The sequence below is a fragment of the Lissotriton vulgaris genome, unplaced genomic scaffold, assembly GCF_964263255.1.
Source record: "Lissotriton vulgaris unplaced genomic scaffold, aLisVul1.2 SCAFFOLD_285, whole genome shotgun sequence".
Classification (NCBI taxonomy): domain Eukaryota; kingdom Metazoa; phylum Chordata; class Amphibia; order Caudata; family Salamandridae; genus Lissotriton; species Lissotriton vulgaris.
In genome coordinates, this window is record NW_028246414.1 from 1,483,607 (window position 1) to 1,502,113 (window position 18,507).

Consider the following 18,507-nt stretch of genomic DNA (forward strand, 5'->3'; position numbering starts at 1 on the left):
CACTAAATGTATTTAGATCCACATTAGGTGGGTATTCTGAAATCTGGAAAGGATTCAACCCTCTAGGCCTAGTGCTGGACACCCCTGCCGTAGAGGGCTCCTAAGCCCTGGGATGTGTTTTAAATGCGTCTGTGCAGAGCAGACTTCACAGGTGAGGAGATAAACCCTCCCAGACGTGCGAGTGCCCCTCCGCCCGCGGCCTCCGTCCTTTGTGCACCTTAGCCATCCCTTCCCCATAGCGGGGATTCAGACACTTAGGGGCAGATTTATGTCGGACTTGCGCCACGTTTACGCCGCCGTTGCGTGACGCAACGGTGCGGAAACGTGACGCATCCCTGCGACCTATTTACAACGTGACGCATCTAGGCAGATGCGTCACATTGTAAAGCCCTGCGCCACATGGAACCTGCGTCAGGTTTCATGTGGGCGTTCTGTCGCAGGGTGGGCGTACTCTCGTAGGAAAGCCCCGTAAAACTGACGCAGTGAAATCTACAAGATTTCACTGAGTCAGTTTTATGACGCTGCTGCGTCAAATCCTTACGCCTGCTTGAAGCAGGCGTAGGAGTGACGCACCATGTTATGTATGGGTGGCCTCTGTACATTGCAGGAGTTGCGTCGCACTTGCGACGCTACTCCAGCAATGCGCCGCCCGTACACCACAAGATGCGTCACGCATCTGCCCTTCCTTGCACCATGGTGCGCCGCATTGTAAATGCGGCGCATCTGTGGTGCCGCAAGGAGGGAATTGCGTGACGCATCAGTTCTGGCGCATCCCTGCTGATTTGCAGAGATGCGCCAGAACTCATAAATCTGCCCCTTAGCTTTTGCATAACGGCCGCAGTTTATTTTGAAAGCATGAAACATAAACATCACATTTTATGGTCATCCGTAGGTTCCATGATTTCTGCACTGCATCGCATCTATAAATGTACTTATCACACCGATGCATTGCTCTTTACACTCCGCACAGCCCCTTGTGTGCTGGCCTGCCTCCTTTGGTGCCTAGCGCTTGCGGCCTCCAGGCTAACCTCACAGTCGCTCATTTGTGTGGGTGGCCGCCTGGTCCGACCCGGGCTGCAAGTGCCCGTAACCAGCTGCTGCTGACCCCATGCGGGCCCCTCGCCGTCTCCCTCAGTGTCCCTGCCGGAAGGCATCCCAAAGGACACTGTTTAGCGGCTCTTCAATTTAGCCTAGTGTGCTACCTTGTCTGTCATTTTTGTGTGCTGTTCCAGCCATGCTGACAGTGGTTTCCCGAACTCTGGCCGCTCCCCCTTGCTCCCTTCTACCTTGTGAAAATCCTAGTTCCTCCTGCACCCCAACTAAATTGAGTATGAACGTATCCATCTCTACCCCTGACAAGTGAACTCCATCTGCTTCGTAATATTCCGGCGTCTTCAGATTAATGAGGCTGTGCCTCACAACCCCCCCACGTGTTACCCCTGCAGATTTTTACCATAGAGATGTTCAGCTTTCTTCTGGACCTTCCGAGTGATGCATAGTCATGAGCACCCCGCCATTCGTTCCGTGCTATGACCTCAGACCATATGGATATGTGATGGGCAACTGGGGAGGCAATAGTTACAGCCAACACCCCACTGCTGTGCTAATGAGAGTTATTTTAGATCCGAAACGGGCTAACTTCGAAAAAAATGAATCGTGGAAGCTAGTCAGAACTTGTGGGATAGGTGCTTGCTAAAAACCTGCAATTCCTCACTGTATTACCCCTTAAGTGCAGTTGGAAGGGACTGCTTGAGTGAGCAGGATGCAAAATTACGACTCAAGGTAACCTGTTTCAAGCCAACAAACTCCTACCTTTGGAGGAATCAAGGGAGGAGTTCGATTTTTCTACTGGGCAATTTCTTTTGAAAGGAACTGCGATAGCGACTGGATGCTACTTTATATGCTACATCTGCCATGCACAAGGCCATATCTGATCTGTACTAGACACTAAGAGCTGATATGAACACCCTCAACACCACCACCATAGCATCCCCCTATGCCCTTCCAGACAAATCAGTAGTGGACATGGGGCCCCCATCACACAGGAGGATTGAGTAAAAATGCTGGATGCAATGTGTCTAGAAACGCACAGTTTAAATTGATAATGTATTACTTTGCCCCCTGGGCATAACCTACACCTGGTAGAATTAATAAAAGTACTAAAATCTCTTAAATGGTTGCCCTACGAAGCTTGAATTCAGTTAAAGATTGCCGTTGTGACGCACAAAGCCCTGCATTTCAATACTCCCAGGTACCTAACGCAAAAGCTTGAATTATCCTGTGGTGGTAGAGCCTCAAGAAGCGCTAACACTTTCCTCTTGAAACCACTCATACTTAGCAAAAAGAGAACTTGTCATCGAGCCTTTTCCGGCTCTGCCCCAAAGTATGGAACTCTCTTCCACCGGAAGTATGCAGAATCTCCTCAAAGACTTCTTTCAAACTGGAAGCTAAAAAATTCCTTATGAATAAATTCTTACCTTAATTGGACTAGGCTCCTTGCCTGAAGTCATTTATCCCACAACCATTGTACCACCATTTTGATGCTGCTCTTCTTTATCACATGGTGAGCCCCCTTGTAACCCGCTATATACCTGTTTGTTATATTACTCTCCTTGACTCATTTGTCTTCTAATTATGCGTTTATTCCTGTCTTGTATTCGTACTTGATGTCGATATTGCATTTATGTCCTTCTTTCCATCCTTTCGTAAAGCGCTCTGATATCCTTTGGGATCTTGTTTGCGCCTTATTAAACTTTATAGGTAAATAAAATAAAAAAATATGACGTCCACCGGGCGTACCAGCGTAGGCACTGCCATTAACCCAGATATCATTGACCCTAGTATGTCTTTCCTACCAAGGGTTGCAAGATCGTTTCACCCGAGGTGTAACAAGACCGCGTCAGGCCTTTCAACCCTCCCTAATTATTCTTGCAGGGCAGGCAGCAGTTGTTCCCACCGCATGCCTGCCTACACCAGCCATGTCACCTCTGTGTTTCGCAACAATATGCCCATGTATTCTTTGTGTTCCTCGGCCCCTCTCTGCGCCCTTGTGACATACAAGTGTCCCAGGATCCACAATCTGCGCCTGATGCCGCATGTCCCTGCTGTGGAAAAAACAAAGTCTTAATTCGATGAGGGTCATATGTAGCCCTTGTAGAACTTATACGCTCAGCACCCTATCTGCTTGATGCGTTCCTCACCCAAACTACTAACTGCTGCTATGGTTGCCGCTCCTATGCAAAATGAGTGCGATCCAAGCTCTTTGGCTTGTAGGCCAGCCTTGCTTATTGCTAATTTGAGCACCAATGAAAATTGGAAGCGGCTCAGATATGACCCGTCCTGGTGCCTGAAAAGTGGTCTACAATCGCTTACAACCTGCCCCTTATATTCTTACATCAGGCATACTGGGCAACATGCCCTGTCTTCAAGGCAGTCCATCCTTGTGCTTCTCCCTTTCCCTTCCTGACCTGTTTTGGACTGGAGTAAGTACACAATCATATGCCCATCACCCATCCAAATGTCCTCCCCCGCAGTCATACCTCTCTAGAGTTATTTTTCAATGAAGTGACCAGTTCGCTGACCCTGTATGCCCCAAAGAATGCCAGGGCGAATGCTGCTTTGAAAAGCACTACCTCCTGGTTCCCCCTGAAAATGTCTGGGAACATTTCCAGCAATCCTGTCAATAATGAAAACTCAATTGGCCATCTATGGTCCTTGCGCCTTGGCTGCACCATCACCCACCCTTTCATTGCTGCCTTAATGTGACATTGCTGTGAGTTGGGATTGTGCCAACCCCTTACTCCTCCCCTTTAAGGCGGGGGCAAAGTGGGCTTTGGCCCAGGGCCCCCACCTCACAAGGGGCCCCCTTGCAAAGTCCCAGGCCCCACCTCACACGGACACAGCACATTCAAAGTACAATTAACAGTAACAGACATGAAGCACTTCTTGCCTCGGACAGTGCAGGTGCATGTCTGCTAATTAGGCTTCGGCGGGGCATGCCTGTCACTCTCTTCATCCCGATATCCTATCAGATAGCAGGATAGAGGAGGCGTGCTCGCCTCCAACCCTATCCTAGCATCTGATATGGCAGGCAGTTGTAACTCGCTTACCAGGCCAAGATGAGCAAAAGCTATGACTCATCGTGACAGCTTCCGCTTATTCAGACTGTCTGGCGCGCAGTTAGTGGGAGGCAGAATCCAGGAGAAAGAATCAGAGAGATGTCGACTTAGAGTCCCGACTTCAGAGGTAAATATTTCTTTCTTTCTTTTTTGACAGTGTTAAATAGCATTTGCTCGACCCAAGGGCATCCTGGACCGTGAGGTTTACAGTACAGTGGAACAGGCCAGGATCATAGCATTAATGCAGGGATTCAAGGGGATAAAAAACAATGCAACATTATTATATGTATGTTAAAAGGTATAAAAATTACAACATTATCCCTCTGTGGAATTAATGAATGATTAGACGCTGCGTCAAGGGGCCTTTTCCATGCTCATGTTGGTGTGCTGGGCTCATGTAGTGTTTGTTCAGCAATAGCAATTTGAGATTTTGTTTGAAGAAAGTATAGGAGGGATTGCAACGGAGATCTATCAGAATCCATGGATTAGTATAGGATAACTAATGTGCATGATCTAATGTAGCACTTTGATAATGTAGTTATGTAGTAATGTAGTTGATAATGTAGTGAAATATATTAGGTCACGGAAAAATAAATGATGTCCCAGCTTTATATGCCAAAGGAACAGGACTCACCTTCCTTTCACTTCCATTTTCTGTGTTACATTGAACTGTGCAGTTTGTATTTTAGCTCACTCAGTGGTAATGTGTAGTGTGGATATGTGTAAGACATTCTGCATATAAATAAGGACAACTAGATTTGTGCTTGCTTCAAACAGTATTTGTAAAATGTTCTACATGTAAAGAAAGAATAACTGAATTTGTGTTTGCTCTGGTTATTACATATTAAGGATATTACTTCCTGGAGGTATGAGGTGTTCAGTTTATTTTCTATCTTGCTTTTTTGTTTATGAATGTTTCAGACTTGCAAGGGCAAGTATGGCCAATAAAACAAACAACGAAGAATCATTTCTTAGAACTGTAATCTTTTCCAACAGTATCAGGGCCAAACTGGCTCAGATGGCCTCTATTCTAAAACAAGCTATCCAATCACCCAAGCAAGGGTGTGACTCCACCCATACTCTTAGTATATTATTACACTACTGAAAGCAATAGGTATAATACAATACAATACAAGACACTTGTAGAGTGCACAGCTGCCTCAAAAGAGGCAACCCGGCGCTAGCGGTAGCTCCAGTGAAAGACTGGCCTTAGGTATGCAAAAAATACCAGCTAGAACTTTTTGTAGAGAGACACAACAAAATGAAAAAATTAAAAGATTTCACAGCGCCTTGACTGATACCAAAGTAATTTTTACATTAATCTGATCTTCATACAACTTGAGTGCTAGGGAGGTTTGTTGTCTTGAACCTTAAAAAGTCACGGATCTCGGTTTTCAATGCTTTGAAGCCAGTTAGAATGTGTGCTTTATGTAAGTGCAACTTGTGCGCAGATAAAGTGCTGCATGCATAGGCTACTAACTGCTCAATCAGTGCTAAAGTGCTTAGGTCCTTACATTTATTGGCTTCGTTAGCCTCTGATTATTACTATATCTGTTTGCTGAGCTTTAGTGCGGGCTATGCATTTAACCTTTTACTACTCGAGGCTTACAGTGCCTTGAGCTCTTCAGAATCCCTGACAAACAGCATCTTCAAAATTCAAGCCAACAACATAGAGTTCTTGTACTCAATCTTGCCTATTTCATCCTTTTCCAACTATAAAACAACTAAAGAGGGCCTGACCATTCAGGAAAACAGCATGGATGCCTTGCAGGCATCTCTAGGACTGAATAGACCTGAAAAATGGTAAATCAGAAATAGGGTCCATCTGAGCATCATAAAATTATTGCCAGCAGTTCACAAAAGCCTATAACTTTCTATGGTCTATAACTTTCTACTTATCATTGAAACTTAATTCAAGCCTTTGATACAGGCAGCAAACATTGCCTTCAACAAAACTTCGAAACCCAGCAGCATTTATGTTCAATTCCTCAAAATTAAAATAGAACTCCTTAACACAATTACTGCACAGGTCAGGTGTAGATAACAAGATTTGCAGAGAAACAAGATGAGGTTAACAAGGATAATTTCTCAATCATGTCCTGTTTAACCTATGCACCCTGATGTATATGATATCATCCAAACAACTACCTATTGCACAGAACACTTTGAAGAATGTTGAACGCCAATGCTTTTCTGTATTTATTACTGTTTTCTGTCAGCCCATGCAATAAAGTTCGTCCCGGAATCCACATGTTCAAGGCCTTAAACAATTTGAAATTCACCAGTAAAATGTTAAAGGTGATGTTCTGAGTATGTCTGAGGAAAGAAAGAACCGATGTTAACAATAGAAAGAAAGTAAGAAGAACAGCACTGAAAATAGTAAATGCATAGAAAGTCCTATACATCAGGCTGAAATGAATGAAAACTAATATCATGGAACAAGACATTGATTGAAATCTAGACAGGTGGATACAGAATCTTGCTAGAAAATGGGACAACATCACTCTGGCCTACTTCATTAATGTTATATGTGATACGTATGGTGACTGAGAGATTGACTTAGAACAACCAGAGGACCCCACAGATCTTCATTTGTCTTCAGGAGTGGATTCAAATAACATAATCACTATAAAATGTAAGTAATTACAGCTCATTTTTCTTCTTTTTTTTACTGTTTCGTACATTTTGAATGTGTCATTAAATATTGCGTGACATAACAAGGGTGTGAATGAACGTATAATGGACAGTGAATTCAAAGGTATTGCGGACAGGGGCCCCCAAAATATGTTTGGCCCAGGGCCCCCAAAATCCTTAAAATGTCTCTGCCCCCCTTTGAACGCCCAATTGATGAAGGTGGTTACATCCTTGGTTGTCACCGTGCTAGGCCCCTGCGCTCCTGTCACCCGCTAAAATACTTCCCAGCACATACAAGATCTCTGCGCTGTCTCCGACGCCAGTACGTTCTTCACCAACATACTTAGGTCAGCTCCACCAGGACCCACGTCAGCTCGGGCATGGGCGTCATGTCCTGCTCCACGTGTGGTGCTTGCTCCCGAAACCTCTGCCATTGAAAACATGACACTGCATCATCTATGGCATTCTTGCAGCCTGGTACGTGCCTTGCTTTTATTGCTACATTCATGCTCAGTTGGTAGCCGACCAGGTATGCGGTTCCCAAATTTACTGCCTGCACCACTGCGTGGTTGTCCACTCACAGCGTGATCTGCTTGTTGGTGTGTTGTGTTTTCCAAATCGTGAATGCCACAATGATGCGGAAGAGCTCTAGCAGGGTGATGTTTTTTGTGACCCCCGCTTTGTGCTGGGCCATCTCTGGCAGTCAAGAATAAGGCTTCATTGACAACGCCCCTTCTTAACCACTCTTGCCCCTTGCCAAGGTCCTGGGCTGATTAGTGGGTTTCAAACCCCGCCAGCCAATCGCCAGCCCCCTCCTTCTTGGTGTTCTGCTCTTTCACTGGCATTTCTTTGTCTCCGTGAGGCCCCGCCATCAGGAGACATTCCTCACCGTCCTTTTGTAGTCTGGCTTTGCCTCCCCGCAGGCTCATGGCGGCCCTGGGCAGGGAGCTTAGGTAGGGTAGAGGGGGTCTGGGGCAGAGCCCACCGGAGCTCAGGAAGGTGTTACAGAGCCGGAGGCTGCCAAATCCCTGCCAGGGGCCACCACGCAAATATATATCCATTAATTATTATATTAAGGATATTTATTGGCGTGGTGGCCCCTGGGGTTTGGCGGCCCTGTGCAGGTGCACAGCTTGCACATGCCTAAGGCCGCCCCTGTTCTCCGGCCAGCGCCATATTCTGCTATAGCAGCAAGGGCTGTTCAGCCGCTGCAGCGAGAGGCGCTTGGGCTGCAGCAGTTAGAGTTCTCTCTGAATCAGCAGTTTTCGCATTGTTTGACTGAATAATGTCCTACTGGTACTGGTAGTGGTCAGGTGCTGGTATGGAATTGCTTATAAACAATGTACTGACAAAGATCACAAGAGTTGTTAAATATGCGCACATTTTTGGAAGACATCTCTGTATTATATTTGTGGAAGAGAAATGGTCCTCAGCTGTGGTATTTTTGACGTGTGCTCTGTATTGTGCCACACACGATCACCCTGAAATTTACAATAGAAGTATCTTGTGTTGTACAATGAGTAGCACACAATGAAGCGAGGCGAGTCCCTCCATGCTCGATCACATTATTAGTGATCTAGGTGCATGAATGGAGGCTCTCTAAGTGCTCTCTTTGTCACTCACTTGTGAGGCACGTTGGAGCATGCACAGAACCAGTTGGCGTACTCCTTGCATCCTTCAGTGTTTATAAATACTCTCCCCTGTCCACCTGCTCAAGCACACTGTGACACTCAGGAAGCACACCGGGACACCTTGCATAGAGGGTCTCTAGGAATACACACTGTAAAAAATACACCACGGCTCTCTCGTCGTCAAAGAGTTGGCCATCTTTGGGCTGTCTGTTAGTTGGGTGAAGTGCTCAAGGTCTCTGTTACCACCTCACCGTAATTACTATTTGACAGTTACTTTGCACATGTATTTTGTTTGCGGTCTCCTTCTCTATATACTTGCATATCCCATGGTAGATCAGCCAAGCTTCAGTGATTCTGCTCTAGATGTGCTTACTATCTTACAACACTTACACTTGCTATGTTTCACTGACCCTTCTCTAGATGTGTCACTGATGATAAGGCAGTTTTTACTTATTCTCCAATGGCCCTCGTTACTGCTGACATTTACGTGCTCCATGTTTCCTTGTCTCTGATCTAGCTATGCTGCTGCGGTGCAGGACGGCTCCCAGTACTTCGTGCTACTGATTATCACTGATGGGGTGATATCGGACATGGCGCAGACCAAGGAGGCTATCGTCAATGTAAGTGTGCTTGTGTCATCTCTTCTCTTTTAGCCACCCAAAGGCAGAAGGATAGGGCAGGCGAGGCTGAGGGCAGCTTGGACTGGTCTAGTGATTGGTTTTGTTGAGTGCTTCCAATTACTTGGTTGCAAATCCCCTATTTGGGGCACTCCTGTGTTGATCAAATAAAGCTTCCAATGTTCATTTAGACAAGAATTTTATTCATTCATTATCGTTATTTCATTTGTTATCATTGTTACTTTCAATTGTATTTGTTTTCTTCAACTTATCATATGTTGCTCCATATCATATGTACAATGGGTTTCCAAGTCACATCATATTGCATTCCAATGCATTTCGAGCTTTTTATGCTCTTCATCAGGGAATATGATCTAAGGAACATAATATAACATTGTTTTGATGCAGAACTGCAACCAACTCATTCTTTAAAGCAGACATTCTCAAGTGATATATACATGCATTTTGTGATTTGTGGTTATGTGCTTAGTGACATAAGTGACGACATGCCGTGTTGTGTGAGATAATGTAAAGTACTCACGTTACGAAGTCGGGATATGACTATAGATCTGGTCAATGATCTATATGAAAAAAAATCAAATCAGTCCTTGATATATAGTCAAAATGTAGCGTTAGAAATGATGTCAATAAAGGTTACCTTAGTCGGTTTCTATGAGACCCCTCCACCCGGTTGAACTTAGGTACACATTGCACTCAGAGGACTGAGTGCTTTCCTAAATGTAACATCCTCCTCATTTGCTCTATTCTTACCGAGATAAGTGATCGGGTTTTCCTCGAGTGTGTAAAACGCGTCCCTCATCGCTTCCGGGATACTTCCGTGTATGCTTGCTGCACGTACTGCGTCTTACGTAGAGTGTGCGTCCTCCACAAACATGGAGGACGGACTGTAAAGTGTGTGTGTCTGTGTGTCGTCGGTAGCCATATTGATTGAGGGGTTATGTAACAGTGTCTTTAAGCAAGGCATAAGAGTATTACGTGAGAGTGTTAAATGAAATACATGGCAAAGTTAAATTCATGGCAATGAAAAAATAAAAATTATACGAACGCTAAAGGTAATACTATGATTAGATGTAACATTGGATATTCACAATAGCTAATAAAGTGACATTGATTACAGACTTTTATGAGCAAAAATGGCCCGTAATGGGTTTCATAAATAACATGCAAATTCAGTCCGTTCATTGAGACCATATGGCTTCATTGCTTGTAGATGATAGATCCAAAAGTTTTCCCTGCGAAGTAGTTGTTTATTATTGTTTGTTCCTTCATGCTTGTCAATAATTTCCAGAATTAAAAATCTCAAATGCGCAATGTTGTGTTTAAGTTCTTTTTAAATTTTTACTCCTTATGTTGGATTTGTGTTCATTGATACGTAGACGGATTTTACGCTCTGTTTTACCCACATATATTTTGCCACAAGGGCACTTAAGCATGTAAATAACATTCGAGGTTTCACAAGTGGCTGATACATGTAGTTTAATTTCATGTCCCTTCATAGGGTGGTGGAGGGTAGTTCCACAAATTATATTGTGACAATTTTGACAGTTCAAACAGGGCATCGTTCCTGTGTATGTTCCCTTGTGTGAATCCGTTATTTCAAAATCTCTCCTATATTCCTGTTTCTGGTGTACGCAAACAGCGGGGGTTCCATAAACAAATTCCTGAAGTCGGGTTCCATGGTTAGCAATGGCCAATGTTTATTTATTATCTTCTTGAAGGTATAACTTGATGTTGTGAATTTTGTGACAGCCACCATTCTGGTGTTCACTTTCTTTGTGCTTGTGGTTAAGGCTGCTTGGCGTGTAATTAGTTTACTTCCTGCTATTGCTTTTGATATAATAGGTGGTGGATATCCTCTTTCTTTAAACCTTTGTGCCATCTCCTCAATTGTTTGATCAGCTTTTCGATTATCAGAAACTATTCTTCGTATCCTTAACATTTGTGATTTTGACAAATGGATTTTTAGTGATTGTTGTTGATGACTCGTGAAATGTAAGATATTATTTCTATCTGTTGACTTTCTAAAGATATCAGTTTCCAAACCTGTATCCGTTTTCAATATCAATATATCTAGAAATGTGATTTGTGTTTCAGAAATTTCGTTGGTGAATTGAATGTGTTCAATAAATGAATTCTACATCTGAATGGCCAACTTCGCACTCTCTTTATTTCCTTTCCACAATACGAAAATGTCATCTATGTACCTCTGGTACAATAATATATGAGATTTCCACTCCTGGTTTGATAGGATGTGCTCCTCATCAAATCTCTCCATTATAAGGTTCGCATAGGATGGTGCCATACAATTTCCCATGGATGTACCGCTTAATTGGAGGAACCACTCCTCCTTCCATTTAAAATAACTATGGTACAGCGAAAAGTTGACAAGTTCCATGATGAAAATTTGCATTGTTTGTTCAAGATCACTGTTTAAAAGTGTGTGTTCTATTGCCTCCAATCCCATTTGGTGAGGAATAGATGTAAGATTTCACGTCAGCTGTACACAATGTAATCTCGTCACCTTCTGCCCATGTTATATTCTGAAGTTTCAAGATGAAATCCGTGGTGTCCTTTGTATAGGACTTCATTTTTCTAACGCTCGGCTGTATGTATTTATCTATGAACTGACCAATATGTTCATGAATACTACCACAGGTTGAAACTATTGGCCTGAAAGGTGGATCCGTGATACTCTTGTGGACTTTCGGTACCATTTACAATGATGGACTTCTGGGACTTGTTGTCAATAAAAATAATCTGTTTTTTTCTTTGATAGTATTCATCTCAGCTGCATTGTCCACTATTTCTTTTAGAATCATAGTGAATTCTCTAGTGGGGTTGTTATCCAATTTCAAGTAAACATTTTCATCCATAATGTGTTCCTTTACTTTATCTTCATTGCGAGTTGTGTTTAGTACAACTAGCGCTCCTCCTTTGTCAGCTTTTTTAAATACTATTTGGGAATTGTTTGCAAGTTTTTTAAGAGTATCCCAATCTTTACATGTGGTATTTTTTCTATTGCTTGTTTTAAACTTAATTGAGTTCAACTCTCTCTTAACCAAGTTCTCAAAGAGGTCTAAAGTTTTGTGGCTTATTGGAGCCATATACCTGCTTCGATTTCTTAGACCCATTAGTTCATCCTCTTTTTCTTCATTGATTTCTGAAGATTGTATGACATTTTCAAAAAAGTTTCTTAACTGTAATTTCCGCATGAGTTTAAAGAGGTCAATGTCGAGTTCTAATAAATTATTATCTGTGAATGGTACGTAAGATGTTTGTAGTGGGCTCGTCTGTCTTGCGCGCCCCGCGCGCGATGCCTGAAGAGTGTGTCTTGCGTTGTCCGTTGGGACTCGTGAGATGGTGACAGTTGGTGGCGTTACGGCCATTTTATGTGCATCTTGCCACTGAAGAGACGTGCCTGTGGGAACTGTAAATAAAGCTTTATCTTTGAAACACTGCTGTTCCATGCAAGTTATTACACTCGAATATGGCGACGAGGACAGTTCCCACAAAGAACCCACAATTGAAGAAAGAGTTTACCTGGTAAAAGAAGAAAGGAGGTTGCAGACTTCAAGTCGGAACGGTGTGGCAGATCGGAAAAGGAATCACCCGGAGAACGAACTGAGAGGCGGTCTGCGACGGAGCTGAAGAGCCAAGAGGTGATCGGCAGCTACGAGCATGTGTGATTTAATGCCTGTCGGTTTGCTGCCGTATCAGAAGGAAAGCTGAGGTGAGGAGTCGTGGGACGCGCTTTGGTGGGCGTGCATAAGACGCGATATGTCCCGCCTTCCTCATGATCCTCTCAGGGCTTGCTTGTAAACAACATCACGCCCAGCCCTTAAAGGAGAAGCTACGAAGTTAAAGGCATTTGTCAGTACCGAATAGATTTGTCAAAACAAAGACTGTGGGAAAGAAGTTAGTTCAACAACAACACCTCTGGGGCACAAATTAAACCGCTATTTGGCAAGGGAAAAAACATAGCACGTCAGAGGCAAAAATAAACATATAATTCACTTTGTGTCTTCCCAGGATGCAGTGTGTGGGAAAAAAAACCCAGTATAAACCATTCTAGCCCAGAATGGTATTAGAGTTCTTGGGAAAGGTAAAAGAGCTACCTATTGTTGTTAAAGAAAATACTGGGAAATTGCATTTTTACCTATTCACTGTTGGTAAAAGGAAAATAAAAGTTAAAAGGAGAACCACTTATCGTCAGTTTCTCTCATAGTATCACTATTACCCGCAAAAAAAAAAAAAAAAAACATGATGCAGTCTATCCACCTTCCACCTCCTTTTCTGGATACACCAGGTGAACCACCAGTACCATGGAGGAAATGGTTTGATGCGTTTGAAAATTATTTAGGAGCGATTGGACACATAGGTTCAGAGCAGAAAGGAAAAGGTTCTTACTACTTCACTCACTGGGGTTTGAAGGAAGAGAAACTCTCAAAAATTTACCTGATGTGGTAGGTGAAGTAGGTGAAGAAACTGATGAATACCAAGACACAGTGAGAAAATTGAAAGTGAGATATGACAAGCAACCCAGTGTTGTGGTATCAAGACATACATTCTTTAAAAGAGCGCAGAAGACAGAGGAAGATGTTGACAAGTATATTACCGCCTTGAGGAAGATGGTGGCAGAGTGTGAGTTTGAAAACTTCAGTGAACAATTAATAAATGACCAGTTCATAAGCAAATGCCTTGATAAAACCATAAGACAAAAGTTGTTGTCCTTGGAAAATCCATCTCTAGATGAATCCTTCCGTATAGCTAAGAGCATTGAGACTTCACAATCCTCCATCAAAGAGTTAGAGAGTAAAAATGCTGAGGTGGTTACCCCTGTGCGCATAAAAATGTGTGTAAAAAGGAAAGATTACCAACAGAACAGTTTCTTCAAAAGGACTGACATCTGCTTCAGATGTGGATATCCCTCTCAAGCAAAAAGTGGAAGACCATGTCCTGCGAGGAATGCTACTTGTCAGAAATGTGGGAAATTAGGGCACTTTGATAAAGTATGCCAAACTCATAAAAAAACTTACAAACCAAGTTGCATGCGTAAAGGACTCTAGTGGTAGTGACAGTGATGACACTCTCAGTGAACTTAAAGACATGGTTTTAGTGGTCAATGATGGAAACATAAAAAGTGGTGATCCTAATGACCGTGTAGATCCCTACGCAATCATCGGTGTGGGTGAAAAGAAGCTGAGACTGTTGGTAGATTCTGGAGCAAGGATCACAATGATCAATGAATCTTTATTCGGGGAGAAATGGGGAAATAGACCCCTGCAACCACCAGACCGAGAGCCTGTATCCTATGAAGGGAGAAGAATAGATCTTCTAGGATATTTTGAAGAAATCCTGATTTTCAAAAACAGACACATATATGGGAAAATATATGTGGCCGTGCATGGTTTAGACATATTAGGATGGTTCCATCAAGGTTTGTTCAGCATTATGCTATGCCCGGTAGTAAAAGAACAAATATTGGTTGTTCGCGACCAATCACATGTGGAAGAATTACTCAATAAATACCCAAGAGTATTTTCTGGAGAATTGGGAAAGATCAAAGGATTCAAGCACAAAATTAAGATAAGGAGCGATGCTGTGCCTGTAAAACACAAAATAAGAAGTATTCCCTTCAGCATAAGAGGAGACTTGGAAAAAGAACTCTTGTCCATGCAGAAAAGAGGGGTTATTGAACCCATTGAGTCGTCGGATTGGTTTTCGGCTTTGGTGGTAGCCCGGAAGAAAAACAACAAACTCAGAATCTGCATTGATCTGCGCAGCCTAAACAAGGTGATTTGGGTGGATTCGCACCCTCTACCTAATATTTCAGAAATGTTGGGGGTAGTTGCAGGAGCCAAGGTTTTCACCAAACTGGATTTGGCCTCAGCATATCATTAAATCGATCTTGACAAGGATTCACGTCACTTCACTGCGTTCAATTCTCCATCAGGATTATTCCAATTCTGTCGTATGCCTTTTGGCCTGGCATCGGCAGCCTCTGTCTTTCAGAGAATCATGGTCAACCTGCTGAAGGGAATCAAAAACGTGGCCATATTCCAAGATGATGTTTTGTTATTCGCTAAGGATCAACAGGAACATGACATGGTGCTGAGCAAAATTTTGTCTATTTTCCAAGAACATGGTGTGGTACTAAAAAGGGACAAGTGTGTGTTCTCAAAAGACAGTGTAGAATATCTGGTTCACACCATCTCAAGCGAAGGAGTCACACCTAAGCCGAGCTTGGTTCAAGCCATTGTTGATGCTTCTGCACCCAAAGACAAAGCTGGTGTAAAATCTCTTTTAGGTCTTACTGAATTCTACGCCCGCTTTATCCAAGACTATGCTACGAAGATACGCCCCATATCGAGATTGCTACAGGACAAAAGTGAATTTGTGTGGAATGATGAATGCAAGCTTGCTTTCCATTGGATTAAAGAACAACTGAGTACTGTCAAAGCTTTGAAGCCATTTGTACAGAATGTCCCATGCACCCTGACTGTGGATGCCAGCAGCTATGGTTTAGGGGCTGTCCTGACATAGATAGTTGGTCAAAGTGAACACACTGTAGGATTTGCATCCAGGGTACTCAGAGAGGCAGAGTCACATTATTCAGTTATCGAAAAATGAGCTTCTAGCATGCTGGTGGGGCATTGAGAAATTCAAAAATTACCTGTGGGGGCGTACGTTTACACTTCAAACGGACCACAAACCGTTGGTTGCAATTTTAGGTAACACCAACAGCCGCAGTGCTACACCTCGCATTGCACGTCTAGCGTCAAAACTTCTACAATTTAACTTTGAAGTAGTACACATTGCTGGGGGTAAAAATGTGAGGGCTGATGCTTTGTCACGTTTGCCCGCTACAACCAGTGAGGACATGCAATGTATTGATGACAGTTGTTTTGACGAAAAAGAGGATTATATCATAGCAAGTGTGGAATTGACAAATGTATGTACAGTAGGACAGGAAGGTTGGAGGGAAGCACTAGCAAGTGATGAGGTTTTAAAAGAGGTGATGAAGTATATTACCCAAGGGTGGCCTAGGGAAAAGAATGTGGAAGTGGCTTTACAAGCCTATGTGAAAGTGAGTGAAGAGCTTTCAATTGAAGATGGTCTGGTATTCAGGTTAGAGAAACATGTTCCACCAGAGAACATCAGATCCACTCTTCTAGCCAAAGCTCATGAGGGGCACCTGGGAGCCACACTTACCAAGCGTAGAGTAAGAGAGTACTTTTGGTGGCCACAGATGGATAGAGACATTGATGCAATAGTGCAAGAGTGCACGGTTTGTTCTTCCAGTGACAAATGTCTTCGCACAGCTTGTTCCCCTCTCACGCCCATTCCCCTTCCTGGTGGTCCTTGGGAAAAACTTGGCATCGATGTGTTAGGACCCTTCCATAGTCTACCTCAACAATGCAAATTTGCTATTGTGATGGTGGATTACTACACCAAGTGGCCAGAAGCCAAGTTTGTATCAAAGGTTGACTCCAAAGAAATCATTGACTTCATGAAATAAATATTCATGAGAGAAGGGTTTCCCCAATCCATTATTTCCGATAATGGAGTGCAATTTGTGTCAGTTGAGGTGGAAGAGTTTCTCAAAGAATCAGTCATCGCTCATTACAAAAGTTCTCTCTACCATCCACAGACCAATGGTTTGGTGGAGAGACTCAATAGAGTTATAGGTGACTGTGTCAAATGGGCTATAGAACACAACAAGGCTGTTCCCCAATGTGTCAGGTGATGCTGTGGTTCTATAGGACCAACCCCATTCTTCCACAGGAGTGTCTCCTTTCGAACTATTGAGAGGCAGGAAACCATGTACAGAATTTAGGCCCGCTTGGATGTCTAAGTGGTTTGAATCTAATTCCACTCCCCAAGAAATGGATGAAAAAGTAAGGAACAGGAATGCTAAAGTCCAGTCCAAACAAAAAGAATACTTTGATGAAAGGAAGCGGGTTAAAAACAGAGAGTTTGCAGTGGGTGATTGTGTCAGGATAAATAAACAAGGTTTTGTAAAAAAAGGTGAATCCACGTTTGGGAAAACGGTGGTGGTTGATAAAGTGTGTGGAAGTGCTGTCCGGGTCAAAGGGAAAAACTGGTGGAATGTTAACAAGGTGGTGGAAGTTAAAAATGTTCAAAATGATACTAAGAGTTCTATTGATGTAAAAGATGTTTCACAGGTCATTCCTCAATGTGACCTCAGTGTTCAGGGTTCTCGTCCACTACCCTCTACTATTAGGAGGAGCGCCAGAGTAATCAGAATTCCGGTTAGATACCGACGTTAGGTCCTTTTTCCCTACTGTGCTCTTTTCCGGTTCTCTTCCTTTCTTTCTTGCTATCTCTCTCGCTCTCTCTCTCTCTCTCTCTCTCTCTCTCTCTCTCTCTCTCTCTCTCCCCCCTTTCTCTCTCTCTCTTTCTCTCTCTCTATCTCTCTCTCTCTCTCGCTCCCGCTTCTCCTTGTTTTAGGGAAAGGAGATATGTAGTGGGCTCGTCTGTCTCGCGCGCCCCGCGCGCGATGCCTGAAGAGTGTGTCTCGCGCTGTCCGTTGGGACTCGTGAGACGGTGACAGTTGGTGGCGTTACGGCCATTTTATGTGCCTGTGAGAACTGTAAATAAAGCTTTATCTTTGAAACACTGCTGTTTCATGCGAGTTATTACAATGTTCCTTTCTGTAAGATTGCTAACTCTTTGATGAGATAGTTCGTAACCAGGTTCATAGTGTGTCTGTCTCACTCTGCCTTGTTGTCCCTCTCTATTTCTCCGTCTCTCTCTTTCTGGTTGTCTTTGTTTTCCACTCACAACCTTTATTTTTTACTCTCTGACACCTTTTCACTCTATTCCTTTCTATATTAGGCTGCCAAGCTTCCAATGTCCATCATCATTGTTGGAGTGGGACAGGCTGAATTTGATGGTAAGGACTTCGCTCAAAGTTACAAAAGAAAAGATTTGATTCGCAAATAAAATGTCATTTTCCATTGATGTATCAAGTCCAGCATAGAGTGTTACCACTGCAGCCTCCCATGCTTGGAGCAGAGCCCCAAAGCATTGTTGGGGTCTGCCCTCCACCTGCCCCATTCGTGATTTACTCTGTTAACCCTGCAACCCTAGAAGTGGTTTATTTACTTATTGATGGTAGTTCTCATAAGAACTTATAACATCAAGTGGTGATGCAAAGTGCTCGAGGAGAGAAGAGCAGGAGAGGCAGCTCAAGCTCATATGGGGTTGTCTGTGAATCAGGTTTCGGGCCTTTTGGAACCTACTAGCCTTGCACAGTCTTAAACAAGTGGTGGGTCAAACCACTGTGGAGCATCAGGATGTTCAGGTCTTTGGCGAGAAGCAATAGCATTCCAGAGGGTGCATACTTGAGCATGGAGAGATCTCACATCAAGATGTTTGAATTTAGTCGGTTCAATGGGTCGTGGGTTTACGGATGCTGACTTTTAGGTGTCTGGTCAGCTGATAAGTACGCAAAAGTATGGT

General features: G+C 43.4%; 1 protein-coding gene across 2 annotated transcripts in view; it reads left to right on the top strand.

Moving 5' to 3' along the window:
* LOC147665960 (copine-5) overlaps window positions 1-18,507 on the top strand; it is a 1,339,740-nt gene that overhangs the window by 1,274,349 nt on the left and 46,884 nt on the right. For both annotated transcript variants that reach the window (XM_086949376.1, XM_086949377.1), the window contains 2 exons: window positions 8,901-9,003; window positions 17,881-17,938. In XM_086949376.1, the coding sequence (XP_086805502.1) occupies window positions 8,901-9,003; window positions 17,881-17,938 (161 nt within the window). The remainder of the gene's footprint in view (window positions 1-8,900; window positions 9,004-17,880; window positions 17,939-18,507) is intronic.